Below are 20,473 nucleotides of genomic sequence, written 5' to 3'. Positions count from 1 at the left end.
AAACACAGACACTAATCTAATCCAAAATTTAGTCATAGGACTGGTTATATTTTGTTCTGCTGGCAGTCTTTGCTGCTGGTGTCATTATTGTGTGGAGGGTCCCTGTGCTATCCTCCATGCCTCTTCCTCACCCCTCCATGCAGATGGTGCTGGTTTTGTTTAATCCCCCTCTGCAACAAAGGGTAGATGTATCTTCCACAACAAAGCTGCTGCCAGCACAGAAGGCTCTAATAGAATAGAGGCTCTAACTGGAACCCACACAGACATCTGCTTTCTTTTGCTTCTGAAGTGTTGTTTTCATCTCACCTAATAGCAACAGTCAACCCTGTTTGTTTTCTTTTCCCGTGTGAATCTTAAGCCAAACGATAGAACTGACTTTCAGTACCGCGGTTCATTGTTTATGAAGTGCGACCACTCTATGTGGGACACACTGTATTTTCCATTGTTGGCAACCTGAAACATGCAGACATCCATGAACATTTAGGTTGGGGGAGTCGTTCAATGCGATTAGAGCTTACAGTATTTAAAGTTTTTGCTACTGTATGTTCTGGATGATACCTCTTTGGTCTATACTGACATTTGTGAACACTTATTTGATTGGCTGTAATGTCAGTTTGTACAGTCATTCTTACTATCCAGAGGATCAGTCTGAAGACTTCTGTGATCTTATGACTTTACCTCATTGCCACCTTTGGGTCATTGTTTTTATTTTCTCCCAGAAGATATTTTGATACCTACGAGTGATGTGCACCAAGTTCTGAGCAGACAGCTGTCACGGCTATTGATCTTTATTTCTAGAACTAATGTAGTGATTGTTTCTGTTACACATGAAAATCAATTAACTATTCACCTAACACCACTGTCATTCAACTGAAATTTAACTCACTGCACTGCAAAATGGAAATCTAAGCAAGTATTTCTGTCCTCTGTTTTGCAAGTGCAAAAATAACATCTTATTAGACTCAATATGAGCCACATTCACCTGAAGAGTCCAGAAAAAGTGTCTTATTATATTATAAGTAGGGCTGTCACTTAAACGCATTAATTAGATTAATTAATTACACCGCAAATTAACCTGTTTTAAAAATTGACGCAATTAACTCATTAGCTGTCGGCCATTTTTGGTGCACACTGAATGATCTTTCAAGACCCAAACAATGTTGTTTTCTATGACTTTGTAAACTCCAAAACTACCTAAGAAGGGTGGACTTTCTTCTTCTATGTCTCTCTTCTTGTTTTTTTTTTCCAAAAAATCAGACAAAACATATTTCTTTTTGATTGCATTTGTCTCAGGTGCTCCATCCTTTAATCCTCTCCATGACCTCCTTCGTCTTTCCTCACGATTGCACCGCTCTTTCTCTCTGAACTACCGCGACTTCCTCAGTTTGAGCATGAGCTGCCTGAACTTTTGTGACCTGTGACGTCTTGCTATGCTTCTGTCATCTCGCATCTTCTCCTCATCCATGCTGATCTCTCATCCAAAGAGCGCACAGGATTTACAAGTCTTCTCTTCCTTGTGTATTCATTTAATTCATGTCATGCACTACAATTTTGTAATGTCAGATAATTCAGTCATTCTTTATTTGGGGACCTTAAGCAGATATGAGATTAAAATGCGATTAATCAGTAATTAATTTATTAGATTATTTTTTTAACCACTTGACAGCACTAATTATAAGACAATTATGACATAATTTTGTGTTGAGTTCTATTTAGCAAACTGCACTAGCAAATTGTGCAAACATGGTTATCATGGTGGACATTTGCTTTTCCTATCAGTAATTTTTGTATGGTGGCATAAGAGTTGAGCTCAAAGCACCACTGTGCCAAACTGCAGTTTCATAGATCTTCTTGCACACCTACACTTGTTGTTTTGATCATTTAAAAATATAGCTTAATTCAACATTACAGATTTTTCTTTCCTTTTTCTCCATACAAATGGTCCTTTTTTGTTTCTTGTCAGTTCCCACTTATTGCTTAATACCACCCAGAAAGTGGCACCCTTTTACCCACCAGGAGTGATCACTCTCTGGTACCACTCCTCAGTAGAATACACTCCACAATATATAAATAAATTTCCAAGAAAAGAAGCATTAAAGTGAATTGAGTTATAGGAAGGCAAGGGGTTGGAGAGCATTACTGAATATCACATTTCAGGCATCTATTTGCAGAGGCCCTGCACTTTATGGCCCGCTATTAGACAGATTCAACTCATTTTTCACAACTTACTCAAGCCTTCGTTTTCCCTTCTACTTAAGTTTTTTCACCTACAGTGCAGTGCACTATGAGGTCTCCATTATTGCCATTTAGCCCTGTTTGAAATGCAATACTTTCAAACACAAGAGGACAAGCATCTAGTAAACCAGCCTTCGGGAGCTCAAGGGACGAAGGGAAGTAGAGGAAGAGGGTGTATGTGTGAAAAAGACTAACTAGAGATTTATATTGGCTTTACCACCAGCTGAGTGGGTCTGCAGCATCAATAGAAATGGAATTAGGCCTCGGAGAAGTGCTCTCGTTTATTAGGGCGGGGAGTAGGTAGCTGATAAAGGCTTTTAACCTCAGAGCAGAATGATGGAGGCTGTGGTATAAGACACACTCCTTTACTTCTAGCTGCAACACTTTTTGCAATAAGAATAGAAGTAAGTGCATCCTACCTGTACTGTGCTGAGGGAAGATGGTATTGGAATTGATTGGATTGCAGGTTCACAGGGAATACAGCACTAAAGCAAGGATGATTAACACTGCCCTGTGAAGTGTGATATTTTTAAGACAGGGAGCATGGGTGGGGCAACCTCACTATCATGTTCGTATGTCTTTGTTTCTAAAAGGTGACACTTTTAAACTTCATGATCACCCCAGAGGGCATCCAGGACCAGCTGCTTGGTATTGTTGTTGCCCGGGAAAGGCCTGACTTGGAGGAAGAGAAACAGGCTCTAATTCTTCAGGGAGCAGAGAACAAAAGGTATGGCAGCACATGCTTAGGCCACATGCTTTTGAAAATTTCAATACATGCGTCATTTCAGAAACTGACGACATGTTGATTTGTGTATTTACCAGGCAGCTGAAGGAGATTGAAGACAAAATCTTAGAGGTGCTCTCCTCCTCTGAGGGCAACATCCTGGAGGATGAGACAGCTGTTAAGATACTCTCCTGCTCCAAAGTGCTGGCCAATGAAATCACAGAGAAACAGGCTGTGGCTGAGGTGACGGAGCAGAAGATTGATGAGACCCGCATGGGATACACACCTATTGCTGTGCACTCAGCTATCTTGTTCTTTTCCATTGCTGACCTGGCTAACATTGAACCCATGTACCAGTACTCCCTCACCTGGTTTATCAACCTCTTCATCAGCTCTATTGACAACTCAGACAAGAGTGACGACTTGGAGCAGAGGTGAGCAGAGCTGTCAAATGCACTGACTGAGTGCTTGTTAGTACAAGTCACTTGAGCTTGTCTGCAAATAATAGCTTCAGTTTTATTTTAACTTGAAAGTCATACCTTTTTCTGTAAACCAGTGAACACGTATGAGAGCATTAATTATGTCTGAATGAGTTTGTGAGTTTCACCTGAGTTCAAGATTCAAATTGTTTGCTTCTGTTTGCAGACTACAGATTCTAAGAGACCACTTTACCTACTCACTGTACGTCAATGTGTGTCGCTCACTGTTTGAGAAGGATAAGCTGCTTTTCTCCTTTGGCCTTAATGTCAACCTGCTTATGCACATAAAACAGGTAGGAACTCCCACACAGAGACTGTGAAGATTAAAAACAACACTTCAAAAGTTATTTGAAAACAGATTAAATATTGTTGTGTTTAGGAGGCAGCCTTTCTCATCAAACAAGTCTCCAACAGCATTTTTCACAGTCTTTGATTTAAAAGATTATCACAGCCTTGTATTTTCAATTTGCATAGTTTGATTCAAATATAATACCAATAAGGGTCAACCTTACCTACAACACACACCGTAGTAAATCCCTTGTTGTGTAAATACTTCAAAAACTCCTTCATGGTAATTAATATTGCAGGTGGATGAGGGGGAGTGGCGCTTCCTTCTGACAGGAGGTGTAGGCCTTGACAACCCACACTCAAATCCCTGCACGTGGCTCCCTAAGAAGTCTTGGGATGAGACCTGCCGTTTGGATGAGATGGAGTGTTTCAAAGGTCTGCGTCGGGACATGGCTCGCCTCAGGAACGAGTGGAAAAAGGTTTATGACAGTCCAGTGAGTGTCATTCAGCTGACTAATCAGGTTTTTTTGTATTTGTTCTTTGCTGATAAAGACTAAAAGGGAAAAGATAGTGGCCCTCCCCCCCTTGGATAACGCTGAATGCATTTCTTTACATCAATAAAACACACTGAATAAGGGTCACTGAGAGAACTAGGAGAAAAAGATAGTTTTCTTAGCGTTACCTATAGATCCGTGTTGATATTAGAGCAGTCTTTTAGTTGTTATTTTATTTAATTTACTGGAACATACCATATTATTTGACATTCCAGTAAATATGCCAGAGTTAACCAAAAGGCTAGTTTCCATCTGTACCTGGTCAGGCTACCTAAAAAGAGCCAAAACAAATAATTTGCAGAAGAATTATCACAACACAAATAACTCCCTTTAATTGAGTATTACGATGATCCACATAAAAAAGGGGCATATAGTTAGTAGCCAAAGACATAAAAAAGACATGCAAGACAAGCAGGAAGCATATTAAGGGAATGTTGAAAACATACACGGCACGTATGAGAAACGACAGACAAGAACAAGAAATAAAAAGCATGCAAGGTAAACAAGAAGCAGCACTGAGTTAATATGAATAAAGGCATTTAGCTTATGCAGCATAAAGTATGCATCAGCACATCATCAGAATGAATTAGGGTCATCATATAAATATACAGAAAGCATGCAAGCAGATTTTTTTAATAACAAATTCACAGAATATGTCAACTTTAATTTTCAGCTGAAGTGTGGTTGCAGGTCATAGTGTCAGAGGTTTGATAAACAGACTGAGGAACATGTATAGAAGCATCAATGACCTACAGATGAACCCTGTAAATCTGTAATCTTCCACCTCAAACAGCACCAAACATTCAGTTTCTAAAGGTTTTATTGGATCAAACCCAGAGTTTATTTCACACAAAGCTGAAGGTAAAACTATTTTGGACCATTAAAGTCCAAGTTTCTTTAAGTATAAATCTTGTGTGAACAGCCTTTCAAATTGTGCCCAACAGGGTAACAAAAGCCAGAGAAGACATTTCTGAGATTCAAAAAATTGTTACACTGTTCTGTCTTTATGTTATCTTTACCTGACTGACTGCTGTCTACATCCACAAAAGGTCAGCGATAGCGCATCGATTGGAGGGGACGTTGAAGGTGAAGAAGTTATTGGAGTTAAAAACAGAGATACTGCAGCAAGAACAATGTTAAGGGGAAAGGGAACAAGGTCTTTCTGAATAGGTGAAAGCTATTTTCCAGAGGGTTTCTCATGTGATCCACAGGCTGGCTCCACTCAGCAGGGGGTCTCAGCGGGATGTTACAACACTCTTACAGCTTCCCTTCACACGGTGTTTTTCACACTGTTCTTCCTGGCTCTTTTGTGTGGGGAAAAATACTGCAATACAAAACATATATTAATAATTATATACTCAAATACTCAGCTTTTCTGTTTTAAAAAGATTCACACAGCCAACATTTTGCACATCCTCACTCTAAAAAACAGTTGTTTTTGTTTTGTTGTTGAAATTTTCTACTTTACACAAACTTGTTTGTTTTCTACAGTTGGGTAAGGAGTAAAGTTGTTTACCTCACAGGTGTAGATACAAACATGCATTCTCTTACATCTTTCAATGAGAAGGAATCTGAATTTTCATCTGATTAAATCTTTTCTATTTTGGATGCACTTGTCACATCCATGCAATCTAGGCACAAGAACAGCTGTTCAATCAACGCTTGTTGCACACAAACATGTGCGCGGCACACATGCTTTGCTCTCGGTTGTCGCACACAGCCCGCATGCACGTATACACTCTCACCATCTTTGATTTATAATCAACAGAATCACCCACAACACTTCTTATAATTAAATTGAGTTTGTTCCAGTCGTAGAATTCACATTTATTCAATCTTGATGCAAGAGCAGCTGTTCAATCAAGCACCCAGGCACAGAGGTTCACACACCCCTGTACACACACAGAATCCCCGGGAGATCCTAGATAGGTGTATCTGTCTCGGAGCACCTGCCAGCACACATAGCCAGAAGCTACTCAACAAACAGCCAGGGGAGAATAATTCCAAAACTTCACGCCACCATTGCTTACTTCCACTTGTGGCTCAAATTAATCAAAAATATTGCTCTGACCCAGCCCTGGCGACTCTTTTCTTTTCTTTTTCCTCTCTTTGCATTTTTAATACACATTTATGTAATTCCCTCTACTGCTCTACTTTGCATTCATATTACAGATTACCCCTCTTTTGGCTTAATTGCATTGCTTAATCTTGCTCCACACAATTTCAGCCTCACCTTTGAGAGAAGCTAAGCATTCAGATGTATGTTGCGGGGTAGAGCTCCTCTCCTGATATTTTGAAAGGACTTGATGCCTCGATTCTAAAAAGTCACTCAAGAAAAAAAGGGACATCTGCAAGGCTCCTTTTTTACATAAAGTTGCTTTAGGATTTTGGTCCATGTAACAGTTGTAACAAAATATGTTCTTTTTCATTTGTCTCATGACAATCTGAGGTATTTATGTCCAGGGTGACTTCAATACTTGTGTCTTGTTCACACCTACAGAACCCCCATCAGACCCCCTTTCCTGAAGAGTGGCAGGAGAAGCTGAGTCAGTTCCAGAAGATGCTGGTGATCCGTTGTCTTAGACCAGACAAGGTCAGTGTATACTAAGTGTCTAAAAGTTGTCAGGATAATACTTTCAGATTGGTGAATCCCACATATCTCAACAAACTGACAGTTTATAGAACTACAAGGCTAGACTCACAGGAACACATCTCATTTATGTGTCTTTAGATCATTCCCATGGTCCAAGAATTTGTGTCCGACAGTTTGGGTCGTCCCTTCATTGAAGCACCACCCTTCAACCTCGGCAAGGCCTTTATTGATAGCCACTGCTGTGCTCCACTCATCTTCATCCTTTCCCCTGGCTCAGACCCAATGGCTGCGTTGCTCAAGTTCGGAGATGAAAAGGTACAGCTGCACCTGGGAAATTCAGTAGCTTTGAAGCCTGCTGTGTGTACAAACTCAGAATGAAACGAGAAATTGAATCCTCCAGATGTCCCAGGCTCCCACACAGCTCCTAAAAGCGCTGGAAGTACTTCGGCTTCTCTGCTGTCGGAAATGTTGGCCACATAAGTGACTGAGTGTGTGTGTGTGTGTGTGTGTGTGTGTGTGTGTGTGTGTGTGTGTGTGTGTGTGTGTGGGTGTGTGTGTGTGTGTGTGTGTGTGTGTGTGCATATATCTGTCTTTATCCTTCAGGGCTTTACAGGTAACAAGCTGACCTCCCTTTCTCTGGGCCAAGGCCAGGGTCCTATTGCTATGCGAATGATTGAAACAGGCATTAAAGAGGGCACCTGGGTAGTTCTGCAGAACTGCCATCTGGCCACATCGTGGATGTCTACACTGGAGAGAGTCTGCGAGGTCATATTCCACACACGCACTTACCACCAGATGGGAACAGTGCATACATATCCTCCAATATATTCTGTTTTTTCTGTGAGCAGGAGCTGAACCCTGACACTACCCACCCAGACTTCAGGCTCTGGCTGACGAGCTACCCTTCTCCCACCTTCCCTGTGGCGGTGCTTCAGAATGGGGTGAAGATGACCAATGAGGCACCAAAGGGCCTCCGCGCCAACATTGCTCGCTCCTTCTTAATGGACCCCATCTCTGACCCCGAGTTCTTTGGCAGTTGCAGCAAGCCGGTCAGTGTGTGTGTATGTGTGTGAGCAACTTGCTGTGCATATCCATCATGCCTCTAGCAGCGGGTGTCTTGAGTTCCTTTGTGCCTGTTATCATGCCCGCTGTGCATTTCAGAGAGTGCTTGTCATAGCTGTGGGAACTAACCATAATCATTTGTCCACCTCTACCTTCTATCCATCTCTCAGGCTGTTTTTAAGAAACTACTGTATGGCCTGTGCTTCTTCCATGCCCTCACCCAGGAGAGGAGGAAGTTTGGACCTTTAGGCTGGAACATTCCGTACGAGTTCAATGAGACTGACCTTCGAATCTCTGTACAGCAGCTACATATGTTCCTTGAACAGTATCAGGTGCCTAATACTAAAACTTTTACTTTTTTAACTTATTTTATTGTTACTTTTGTAATATCTTATTTTGTATATACCAGTCAGTCAATCAATTGTTGGCTCCTGCCAGGTTGGTGCACACATGTAAAGTAATGTTTCATTCAAACTTCACGAACATTCTAAAAAACAATTTAAAAAAATGCAGCTCTTATCCGTTTTATTAGCAACACCAAAGCAGATAATAGAACAGTCCAGCTCCTACAGGGTCATTCCTCTTCACTCGAGTATCTGCTTTTACCAGCAGTATCCAAAAGTCCACTTGACATTTTTCTAAACCACAAAGCATTCCAAGCCTCCACTATCCTTAGCTTTTCTGCTACAGATAAGCCAAAATGGCAGGAAAAGAACACTGAGGAGGTCTTTTTTTGAACAAATTGACATTTTCATCTTGTGACCACGTGCTGCTTGAATTTGTACGTGCAGTTCTCATGAAGACATGCTGCAGTGTCCGCTGGCCTACCTTTTTTCTCCTGCTATGTTCACTTCTAGAGCTACCTTCACTCAACACAATCATGACTTCATGTCACATTGAAATTCAGATTGTGACTGCTCACCTTATCTGTTTGATTTTGTATTTTTCTCACAGGAAGTGCCCTTTGATGCCCTGCGATATATGACCGGTGAGTGTAATTATGGAGGCCGAGTGACAGATGACTGGGACAGGCGAACCCTCCGAACGATCCTCTCCATCTTCTACAATTCAAAAGTCATTGAAGACCCGGACTACAAATATGATTCCAGTGGGCTCTACTATGCACCAGCTGAGGGAGATGTAAGACAGAAAACATCACATGTCAAGTTAGACTGAATGTCTGTGTTGTGTAAGCAATATAACCTTTGCATCTTCCCATACATCTTCCAACAGCACTGATACCATGATAGGGATTTGAATTAAATACTAACACTATAGCAATGTGTCTTAACTTTGAACTATTTCTAAGAATTTCTTCATTCACTTTGGAGTGTCTGAAGTATCAGTTAAATTCATGATAAAGTTCAACTCACTTCATGTTTTTCTTCTGAATCTGAGCACATAACAGGACTCATAGTTCCTTTGCGTTGCTGTTGAAGTACCTTTAAAAAGTCATTAAGAGATGAGATGTTAGTAACAAGACCCAGCAGGCAGCCAAGACTTGATGTATTTGTTAACACAAGTGCAATCTTTGGCACGCTCTATTTTATTTGGCATTTTGTTCTGCAGCCCCCCTCCTCCCTGCTACTACATCTTTAATTCATGAAGCCACATTTGCATAGTCATTATGATAAATGTCAGCAATCTAAGGCGCCAACTTGTTTTTCAGTGTGTTATTACTGGAGATGTTTCCTGATGTTGGGTTAAAATTCATCTGAAACTTCTTCTCTGTTTTCTGCCTCTCTGTTGCAGCTCAACAGCTACATAGAATACACTAAGACACTGCCACTCAATCCATCACCGGAGATCTTTGGCATGAACGCAAACGCAGACATCACCAAGGATCAGGCTGAGACACAGCTGCTGTTTGACAGCATCTTGCTTACACAGGTAAAAACACGGGTATCATATTAATAACTGCTAAAGTGCATACTATTTAGATTTCACCTCTGCATCACCATATGAGCACATCAGGTTGGGATCTTCTTCTTTTTACTGATTCCGCTACCTGATTATAGTTTTTACATCTTTTATCCAGTACTTGCTAAAGTACAATGCAGTGATTCTCCTCAGCTAACAGCTGACCAAAGACAGCAGTGGATGTGGTGTGAAGTTTTATTGTATGGCATACAAATCTAAAATTTTTCTCTCAATATGAATGCGGTACATTGCTGCCTGTTAATGGATTACAGTCTGAAACTAAAGAGCAGTAACGAACTTGTTTATGAGTTTTTGTTGCAGTTTGCAGGTAAAGTACAAAGATGTTTTGTTTGAGATGTTGAATGAAACAAACAGCAAAGGCTGATCAAACAACACATAAAATACATTCAGTGACAATATAAGACCAAGTAATCATTAAAAAAAACAGCATTCAGAAATGAATAAAATAAATCAATAATCATAATGATAATGAACAGGATGCTTATTCAAGACAAAATGAAGTCAAATGGCAACATATAAAAATGAGTTTTGAGGCGAGACTTGAAAGAGTTGACAGAGGCTTTACCATTCATCTCATTCCTTTGTACTTGAACGGTCAGATTTATCTGTTGAACTCTTTATGTAGAAGACGTTAAAGTTTTTAGGGGAGAAAAATATCAGAAATAATTATTGATAATTTGCATCAACGCTTTTGGAGGTAACCAGCTGTCTGTCGAAAATCCCAGAGCTTCAAGAAACTGAATGTTCTTTTGTTTTGTTTTTTTTTTTATTTTGTAGCAGCATCAAGGCTCTGATAAGAGACATTTTGCTCATTTTATTTTGTAACATAGTCCAGTTAAAAATTAGTCAATTTTAAGAGACATGCAGAAGTTTTTATGTTATGTTTCATAACAAGCCTCTCAAATAATAAATGGCAAAGGGAAAATGAGTTTTCATAACAAATATGGCGCAAGTCCAGAGGCACTTGAGAAGCAGGTTGCCAGCTCATCATAGGTCTAACAGGGAGAGAGAGACGCACACACACACATCTATGTCCAATTCAGAGATGCCACTGAACTTGACGAACAGGTTTTGGGCTTGTGGGTGGAAGTTGGAGTACTCAGAGAGCCCACGTGGGGAGTACACGTGAAAGCCACACAGAAAGCTCCTACCTGGTCAGGGAATTGATCTAAGAACCTCTTACAAGGAGGCAGCAGTGCTGACCACTGCACCACATACACAAAGAAACAGTGGAGTACAGACAGTGAAACACAGCAGTATGGAGTACTTTTCACAAGGTTTCCCAGCTTTCATAAGTATCTTTGCTGACATTAAATATTTATTGCCCTCCATTAAAATGTACCATGCAACATTGATTAAAGAGAAACATATAAATAAATATTTCAGTTGTTTGGAGAGAGACTTCCCCTAAGAACAAAAAAATGCTTCTTATTAGGTTGTCTTCCTTTGACTCTGCAAAAACACTGTATGCCTCACACTCACTGTGTCTTTTTGGTGAAGCTGTGTGATCCCACATCATTATATCGCAGCTCCGTAGGGTACGACTAGGTTATCTTGTCAAGGACTATATCTTAGCGCTCCCTAGCTCCAGTAAGTGTCGGCTGCAAATCAAATCTAAGAGGCTTTACAGCAAGACCTACTTAAGGACAATGAGATCCAGCTTCTTCTGCAAAGTAAGAAGGAATATCTCTTTTCCATGTAGTCATTTATTTATTTTAAGATGCAGAGAGTTGGCAGTGATTTTCCTCCATGCCCAAACTTAGTTTGAACCTGTGGGGATTAAACTTCATCTCAATCAAGTGGTCTGCTTTGATACGGTCTCTAAAACTACTACTGTCACAACCATCCTCTGCTACGACTCACCACAACACATAGGAAATTATTTCCATCAGCATTGCCACTCACGGTGAAATTACAGCTCAATGGAGTCTGGCATTTATTCATATGAACTCCTTCCAACAAGATTAATAATAGCTTCAGTCATGTGTGGACTTTATTAACATCTAATACATTCTCATCAGTCTCAATGACCGATAAACAGGGAGAGGCTTCAGATGGAATCTAATAGCTATTTGTCATTCCGCTACTGTAACCCCAGTGCCATTAGATAATGATTATCCATTACCCCAGGCTAGTGACTGAGCACAAAACAGGTACATGGTGTGAGCTGAGAGGACAGAAGAAGAATCGCAGATTGAAGTGAATGAGTATGAGTTTGAGTGATTATTAGAGCTGTCGAGAAGTTGGGGAAAACGTTGTGAAGCTACTATCATATATGTCCTCTTTGTACATGTATGTGAATGTCAAAAGTTAGTGGAGAGATGCCATCGACTAAAAGCTAATCACCTCCGCCAAAGAGGTTATGTATTAAGGAGAGTTTGTCTTTTTGTTTGTCTGTGAACAACATAACTCAAAGAGTAACAAACAGATCTTGATGAAATTTTCAGGAAATGTTCAAAATGGGATAAGGAAGAAGTGATTAAATATTGGAGGTCACAATCTGGATCCAGGATTTTTTAAAGGATTCTTTATCATTGTGAGATAGGGCCGTTTTCACAGTATGTGAATATAACTCCACGATAAATAGTTGGATTGCTTTGCAAAACAACACAAGACAAGGTCACCATAATTTCTGACAGATGTAAAATTACAATCTAGATCCTGGTGATATTCTGGATACTAAGAATTTACAGTCTGCTGAAAGGGAGTATAACATTAAAGTAGGACCAAAGTCTTGCGTGACAATCACATCTAAAATTACATCTAAAATTTACTTCTAAAAGGCTCTATTACACTACTCTGAGAATTAGTAATTTTACATAAAAGATGATGGAATATAAGCAAAGAACTCAGAAATAAGATTCTCAAACCAATCCAGATCTTTTTAGCACCACAATATCACAAATTAAGAGAGTGAAACATAATTGGACTTAATTTGTGATTTTTCCCTCAAAAATGTGGAACTGTCAATCCAGTCATCAGACCTCTATCACTCTGTGTCTCCCATCAGTCCCGCTCCTCAGGCGGAGATGCCAAATCCTCAGACGACATGGTCTTTGATGTGGCAGCTGACATCCTGAGCAAGCTGCCAGGAGACTTTGACTTAGAGGCAGCGATGAGGCGCTTTCCCACCAGCTACAACCAGAGTATGAACACAGTGCTGGTTCAGGAGATGGGTCGCTTCAACAACCTGCTCTGCACCATCCGAGACTCCTGCATCAACATCCAGAAGGCCATAAAGGTACGAAAGAGGAGATAACAATGTGTCCTAGAAATATTATCACAGTAATATCTTTGTAGTATCGACATGCAAAATGTTCTGAAAGTTTATTTAGTTTTAAATCAAATCCTGGCTGTATTATGTGGATCTTTATCGTCAAGTATTATCAGCGTGATACAGGCCTAAATAAACTGTAATTACACTACATTAGTTTGTTTTAGATGAGCAGTAGCACCAAATGATGAATTGTTATTGATTTTACATTTCTGTGCCATGAAAGCAATATTTTCTGAGATGAGGCACAACTCCTGCTGAGTAATCACAGGAGAAACTCGGGTAATGCATCTTCAGAAATCAGATATTGTAAGCTTTGAGCATAACACTCTAAAAGTATCAAAGCAACGCTATCATTTTCTGTATCTAACACTGAGGCAGGAAATGAGGAAGTTTAAGGCAATCCATTCAAATGAACTGCTCATGAAAAGAACTGCAAACCTCTGAAAACTTATGTAGTGTTTTTTTTTGTTGCTTTATGATCTAGCATAGATTTACAAAGATAGTAATTAGTTCACTTACTTTGTTATCATACAGAGTTACATGAATACATATGCAGTGTCACCATATCAGACCAGAACATCCTAAGGCAAAATCTCTCACATTGCAAAAAAGTTTCAGTTTTGCTATGTGCCACAGCAAAGTCCATGATAAGACTTAATGAGACTAATTATATAAATATGGGTATATTAATGTGAACTAATTAGTGCATTCATAATTTAACCATATTCAAATAAAACACAAGACCAAAACGTGTGTCTCTATCTGCCATTCTATTAATAAGCTTTAGAGTGATTTCCTCTCCCTTTGAGAAGCAGCAGCCTCATGAGGTTGAAGTGAAGTGAGTCTAAATGGTCAGGAAGGAGCTTAAGCACTTCATTTTTCATACTGGTATCAAAAGCCCCCCACAGAGCGATAAGAGGTCTCATTACGCTGCTTTCTGTCACCTATCTCAAGAGGGAAGTTCACAACTTGCTAACTAGAAATTCTTGCATATTCCATTCATAGTTAGAGCAAAAAAAGTGACTTTTTATGCAATTAACGTACGATCAGGATGAATGAGTGATTTTGCATGATGCAGGGGCTGGTGGTGATGTCAGCAGAGCTGGAGGAGGTGGTGAGCAGTATACTGAAGGGACGAATCCCAGGCATGTGGATGAAAAAGTCGTACCCCAGCCTCAAACCGCTTGGGAGTTACGTGAACGACTTTCTGGAGCGACTGAAGTTCTTACAGGTACTGAAACCTGCTTTACAAACAACCACATGTTGAGTTCTTTCTGCACAAGGTTACCACATCCAGATTCACTGGATGTTGTTATATTTCAAACTTTAGTTTTACTTTAAATATTGGATTTTTTTGAAAGATACTGTTAAATATAATGACGAAAACAAGCAAGAAAATTTCTAAAATACTTAGCAGGCACACATTTGTGTTTCCCACAACCTATCTATCAGTGTTTCACAACCCCCACTTTGGGAACCTTGGTTGCATCCAAATGCATTGATATATCTTTAAGTTAAGAGGAATACATATTAGTATTGATGACTGGTCAGTTAACTTTAGGCTAATTAGCCTTTAGCTTGGGCTGTATCACTCTCCCGCTTAGCTGCCTTCTGCGCTTCTGTCCTTTTTCTGTCTGACAGTTTGGCTCCAGTGTCCACCATCTCTACAAAATTAGTCAAAGAAATTGTTTGTAGCATAGAAAAACACAGATTTCTGTGTTTCATCTCTTCTCACTACTCAACTGGGTTAGCTGATGTGGTGTTGTCATAGAGACCTAGACGTGCCATGAATCAATCCTGTCCTGGTCGACCCAAACTGGAAACTAAGAAGTAGCAATTGAAAACAACCTGTAACCGGAAATATTGGTGCTGATAAACTAATTTTAAAGAGTGTATTACAATCAGGCACATATCTAGAAAGGAGCTTTTTTAAAGAGCACTTTCAAACTCCTCACAGCTCCTTCAAAGATAAACCAAAAATCTTCCTGAAAGTTAGTCTTGAAATATGAGGCTTGAAAAGTTCAGAAATTAACAATAAATTTGCAGGTACCCAGGGTCGAGCTCCCCATTGATAAATTCACATGTTGCGTTACTGCACACTGCACCTTCGATTGTAAACTGAGTCTCTGCTCTAAACTGTGTCACACTGAACCTTACACAGAACCACTCAGTTTACCAGGAGGGGGCTCTACTACTGCTCTGTACTCGAGGCCAAGTTAGTTCAGGAAACACACGCGGTCTCATGAGCTACCCATGTGAAACTGCATAATAAACTCCATCATTTGGGCAGTTTCTCTTTGTACTTAAACTGCAGCAACTGTATTCCTCCTGTTCATTAAGACTCATGTGAACAATGCACCGTGTGTGTTCACCAAAAGAAATGTCCACCCATGACTCTCCACAGGATGACCTTGTAAATCACGAGTTTATCATCTGAGTAAGTGTGCTTTTGTAAATAGTTGAATGTTTTTAGGCGATCTGATTGATCTTCTGGCTGAAGAGATGAAAAACATCTCACCAGGTTTAAATAACTTGACTATTCTGACATTTCAGCTCAGTTAACTGCAGCACAAAGACTGTAAACACAGATCTGTGCTACACAGGTTCAGCCACAGGCCCTAGGTCCATCTTTTGTTAGTTATGGGCTCTGACATGTGAGCGAATGGAACGTACGTCAGGCAGTTATACAACCACAGATTTATTAGGAAACAGATAAGAGTGATGTTAGTTAAAGCAGAAACAGATTTTTTTTATCATGAATTGATGGGCTCATTGATCATGAAGCCACATGACAACAGTAAGCCAGTTAGCTTCATGACAGTCACAACATCAATAACACATTTTCTTTATGTGTTTAAGAGACTTTGAGGATCTTGTTGTCTTAACAGTTTGGTCATCGGCTGTCCAAGTGATGGTACACCTTAGCACTTGATTATTTGTTTCCTAATGCTTTCTTTCAAGATATTTTTGTTGACCTTTGTAATGACCCTTCAAATGTCTTGTATAAAGCACTTTGATCAACTTGAGTACAAATCCTCCTGGACAGAAGTGGTTAACTCACTTTCAGGATATACATTTTTCTCTTCGCTCTTCAGTCTGTTTCCTGGTGTTTAGGATTTCATTAAAAAAACTTTTCAACTTCAACCCATCTCATGTTCTGTTTTCTGTTTCAGGTTTCACAAGCTGACCTCTGTCTCTTCCCTTCTGTGTTTTCAGGATTGGTATGATCAGGGCACTCCTGCTGTCTTTTGGGTATCAGGATTCTTCTTCACCCAAGCCTTCCTCACAGGCAGCCAGCAGAACTATGCCAGGAAACACACCGTCCCTATTGACCTGCTCGGCTTCGACTTCGAGGTCCTGGATGACAAACAATACAAACGACCCCCAGCAGACGGTACGACGCTAACTGGGGTAGTGAGAAAGCTATCGTACAAGAGGAGTGATAAAAGAGAAGCAGGGAGGTGGTTTCAAAGTAATAGGAGGATATTTGGGATATCTTTAGGTAGGATAAAATGGTCCCTCTTCATGAAACCATTTCCCAGTTTAATGAGGAAAGAGAAAAGATGGAGAGCTCTTGAAGAAGGGAGCAGTCAGAGGGAGATTAAAAAGGGTTTGAAGGGATGAAAAGTGAGGATTCAAAAAGAAAGTGAAATAAGCAGTGGGTGGAAGAGAAGAAACAAACAGATAAAAACTGACATTAGGCTGACTGAGTATAAGAGAAGCCGAGTGTAAAAGCGAGAAAGTAAGTTAAAGCAAAGCCTCTCCGCCTCTCGTCTGTATGCGGGCCTGCGTCAGCCCCTCGCTGTGCCTCCAGCTCTGCTGTGAGATTCTCAGTCAAAGTCTCACATTAAGCCTCTCGTTCAATCAGTCCCCAGCTGGGGCCCCATCACAATAACAGCCTATGCCGCCAAGCCGCAAATCTGACAGTGTGTTTGTGCATTTGGCTGTGTGATGCAGGACTGCAACAGTCAGTCGTGTCTGAATTTTGTTCTCACCCACTCCAAGAGAAGTAGAGCTCACATGTTTCAAGTAAGGACAGTGTTTTAACACAGAGGTCAGTGAGGACTGAGAGATAATTAAAACATGTTGTAAAATCTAACCAGCAGCGTAGTAGAAGGTACTTAACCAGTTTTGCTCCACCAGCAACAATTGTTGCCAAAGTGTATCTCTGTCATTTTCTACTCACGTTAAAAAATCTAAACGTTACTAATGCAACTTTTTCCACTAATATGCTAGTAGACAACTTAGACAAAGATTTTGATTTTTAAAAAATAGTTTCTTAGTTGTTCCTGTCACATGAGATCATCTGCTTCCTGCTCCAGCGGAATACATGGTGGATGCAAATCATTCTGGAAAGAGCCAATTTTCATAGATTTCTTATCATTTTACCCCAAACATATCTATAATTATTTAATCATTCAAGTCTTTAGAGTAACCCTGCACCAAAAAAAAAATTGTACCTGGGATATATATTTTTTGTTTATAGGCTTTTTTCTGGGAGTGGCAAAAGTTGCCAGTGGGCACATAGCTAGTCGCTAACTAAAGGAAAACATTACCTGGACTGCCAGGACTTATTAGGTGCAATTTTCTTGACACACAAGTACTTACCACAGCCAATGCCCACACCTACCACCACCACCCCAACACACTCACCGCATTTTTTTAAATGTATTATGACTATATATTTTTATTAATAACTTGATTAGTATTATAATTATTATTATTTCCATATAATTATTTAGTGAACTAGTGACAAGCACCAGCAACAATTGCTGCCAGTCATTAAAATCCCATTTTCTTCAAAACAAAGTACAATATGGAAAAAATAAATACATAACATGGTTCAGAGGGACTCAACGTATAAAACTAAATGCCTTACAACTCTGAAAAAAATCTGTATTAACATCATTAACCAGTTTATGCCCAAAGGTATCACTAAAAACCTTTTTCCTATCTGGTGTGTGACCCTCAGGTGTTTACATCAGAGGACTGTTTCTTGATGGAGCACGCTGGGACAGGAAATCTAAACTTCTGGCTGAGTCTTTCCCCAAAGTGCTGCATGACCCTATGCCTGTGGTAAGGGAACACACACACACACACACACACACACACACACACTGTACACACATAATAATCAACACAGCCGAAAGTCTTTGACCATATGAATTTTTTGCAATTATAACAAAGGAAGCTGTGTTTCAAAGTTTCCCTCAAACTTTGCAACTCCAGGCGCATGTGTGTGTCAGATGTTTTATTAAATGTCAGATATTTTTAAGAGGGCTGTTAACCTTCTGCTCCAAACATTTAACTGTGAGAGTTTAGTTTGATCCAGGCTGGAAAGAACCTTATCTCTGTGCCAGTTTTTCTACTGGAAGAGAAAAATCATGAAAGTGGATGGTGAGGACACGGTTAGGCTAAAAGTTGGAGTACAGCATCTCTGCAGCGCAGAGCTGAGGAAGGATCCTAAAATCCATCTTCCGAATAAGAACCACTAAATTTGGAGGATTTGTTTGTTGGGGGATTATAGACTGACACGTTGAGGGTCAAAACAGTGCAGGCTGAGTTCAGTTTTGTTGCTTTCTAAGGCATTTCACCTGAGACACTAAAGAGTTGCTGTTCAAGGAGGTTTTAGTGAAAATGTTGTCACTTCAGTTTCAAAAGATAGGTTTTTGAGCTTTTTAACATCATTGTTGAAGATGACACTTTTTTAGACAACTTTTATTAACTTGAAGCCATTTTTTTGTATTTTGTTTGTATTATTTGGTTTAAAAAGAAGTGAACAGGTACTCAGGTGAGAAAAAACACTCTTGTATAACATTCTGATGTTGAGGCTGAAGGAAGTTTTGTTGATCAGCCTCTGTAATCCCTCTGGGTGTTTGTGTTTCAAATTATGAAAATGGGCCACATTCCATCTTTGTTCAGATTTTAACTACTGAGAGTCAGCTTTTCTTTTTTTTTTTTGAGCTGAATATTGAATCTCAGAGGAGAAATGAACAACCATCACACTGCAGCTTTACCCAGGAGGCTGTTCTCTCAGCTCATTTTTCTCTGGACCTAAAACTGAGCAGCAGCTTCAACACTTTTTTTTAGCCTGTAGGAAGCCCGGCTCCGTCACTCCTTCATTCTGTTATTAATTAACAGAGCGTGAAACGAAGTAGACTGACAGAGCGGTGGAAACAGAGTGCTGGTGGCAGACAGTGAAGACTGATCAAGTTTTCTTTCTCTTTTGTTCCTCTTTTTCTCCCCCTCTGTTCTCTGCTCTTTCTGATGCGGTTATGATTAATGAATTATGCACAAGACTGACTTTTTAAATATTCTGACATTTCGGGGCAGAATCAGCTTTGACAAGAGCGGGACTTAATTAAAAATGTGTTTATTATTTGTGTGAGTGGAGGCTTCATGGCTGGCTTTGAAATGCAAATCTTAACAGCAGCTCCTGTTATGGAACCAGCTGAGTGCTTATGTGGCTGCAGCTCAACAAACTGTTTTTGTTTTGTTTTTTAAAGATGTTTTTTTGGAGTGGCCCAGTTTATCCTTTTTGCATAACCAAGACTTCTTAATAGCCTGAGGAAACTCCTTCTTGTCGCTGTTTTTTGTTTAAGAGAGTCTTTGTCCCTGAAGTCCCTGAAGTTCCTGTTTGGAGGTTAATGTCTGGGTTAAAAAGATTGGGATCTCAGCTGGTTTTCACAGGATGTTCGACTAAATGTTTGAGGCTTCTCGCGATTTGTCTTTGTCCATTAAAATGTGTTCCTGGTCTGAGGAGGTATTTTCTGGAGGCATTTCATTTGCAGTTTAATTATTCCATATTTATGACTGTGGAACAGTCTCTAAATGACAGTGACTGCTGTCTGGTGCATTTTCTTACCACACCAGTTAAACACTTCAGCGTTCATTTTAAAGCATGTGATTTGACCTTGTGGCTTCCCATTTAACACCTCTCCCTTCTCCCTCAAGATGTGGCTGAAGCCCATCAAACGGCAGGACATCCCCCAGAGAATGTGTTATGTGGTGCCGGTCTACAAAACCAGTGAACGCCGGGGAACCCTGTCCACCACCGGACACTCCACCAACTATGTCATCGCCATGACGCTCAACTCTGACGTGCCTGCTGAACACTGGATCAGACGAGGGGTGGCTCTGCTCTGTCAGCTCAGCAACTAGTTTCACACCTCATGTGAAATGTAATGTTTAAAGAATAAGGCAAAAAAAGATATAAATGGCATTTTTATGTAGCACAAAAGAGCTGTGTAGAGACCTTAAGTATCTCAATAAAAGGGTTATGATTTAATATGATGTGACTTTCTGAGAATATAGTTTGGG

The 20,473-nt window shown here is 40.1% G+C and overlaps 1 protein-coding gene across 1 annotated transcript in view; it reads left to right on the top strand.

Moving 5' to 3' along the window:
- The window catches only part of dnah7 (dynein, axonemal, heavy chain 7), a 59,848-nt gene extending 39,426 nt beyond the window's left edge, over positions 1 to 20,422 (top strand). The window contains exons 51-66 of the mRNA XM_074695073.1: positions 2,829 to 2,962; positions 3,058 to 3,393; positions 3,605 to 3,731; positions 4,026 to 4,220; positions 6,781 to 6,873; positions 7,012 to 7,188; positions 7,477 to 7,638; positions 7,722 to 7,922; positions 8,106 to 8,267; positions 8,890 to 9,075; positions 9,688 to 9,825; positions 12,887 to 13,117; positions 14,232 to 14,384; positions 16,370 to 16,547; positions 18,126 to 18,229; positions 20,108 to 20,422. Coding sequence (XP_074551174.1) covers positions 2,829 to 2,962; positions 3,058 to 3,393; positions 3,605 to 3,731; positions 4,026 to 4,220; positions 6,781 to 6,873; positions 7,012 to 7,188; positions 7,477 to 7,638; positions 7,722 to 7,922; positions 8,106 to 8,267; positions 8,890 to 9,075; positions 9,688 to 9,825; positions 12,887 to 13,117; positions 14,232 to 14,384; positions 16,370 to 16,547; positions 18,126 to 18,229; positions 20,108 to 20,314 — 2,784 coding nt within the window. The 3' untranslated portion in view covers positions 20,315 to 20,422. The remainder of the gene's footprint in view (positions 1 to 2,828; positions 2,963 to 3,057; positions 3,394 to 3,604; positions 3,732 to 4,025; positions 4,221 to 6,780; positions 6,874 to 7,011; positions 7,189 to 7,476; positions 7,639 to 7,721; positions 7,923 to 8,105; positions 8,268 to 8,889; positions 9,076 to 9,687; positions 9,826 to 12,886; positions 13,118 to 14,231; positions 14,385 to 16,369; positions 16,548 to 18,125; positions 18,230 to 20,107) is intronic.
- The last annotated feature ends 51 nt before the right edge of the window (positions 20,423 to 20,473 follow it).

Source organism: Halichoeres trimaculatus, unplaced genomic scaffold, assembly GCF_033239565.1.
Source record: "Halichoeres trimaculatus isolate MK-OKI-2021-1 unplaced genomic scaffold, fHalTri1.1 fHalTri1_scaffold_19, whole genome shotgun sequence".
In the NCBI taxonomy this organism is placed as follows: Eukaryota; Metazoa; Chordata; class Actinopteri; order Labriformes; family Labridae; genus Halichoeres; species Halichoeres trimaculatus.
This window is presented reverse-complemented; position numbering and strand designations above follow the sequence as displayed.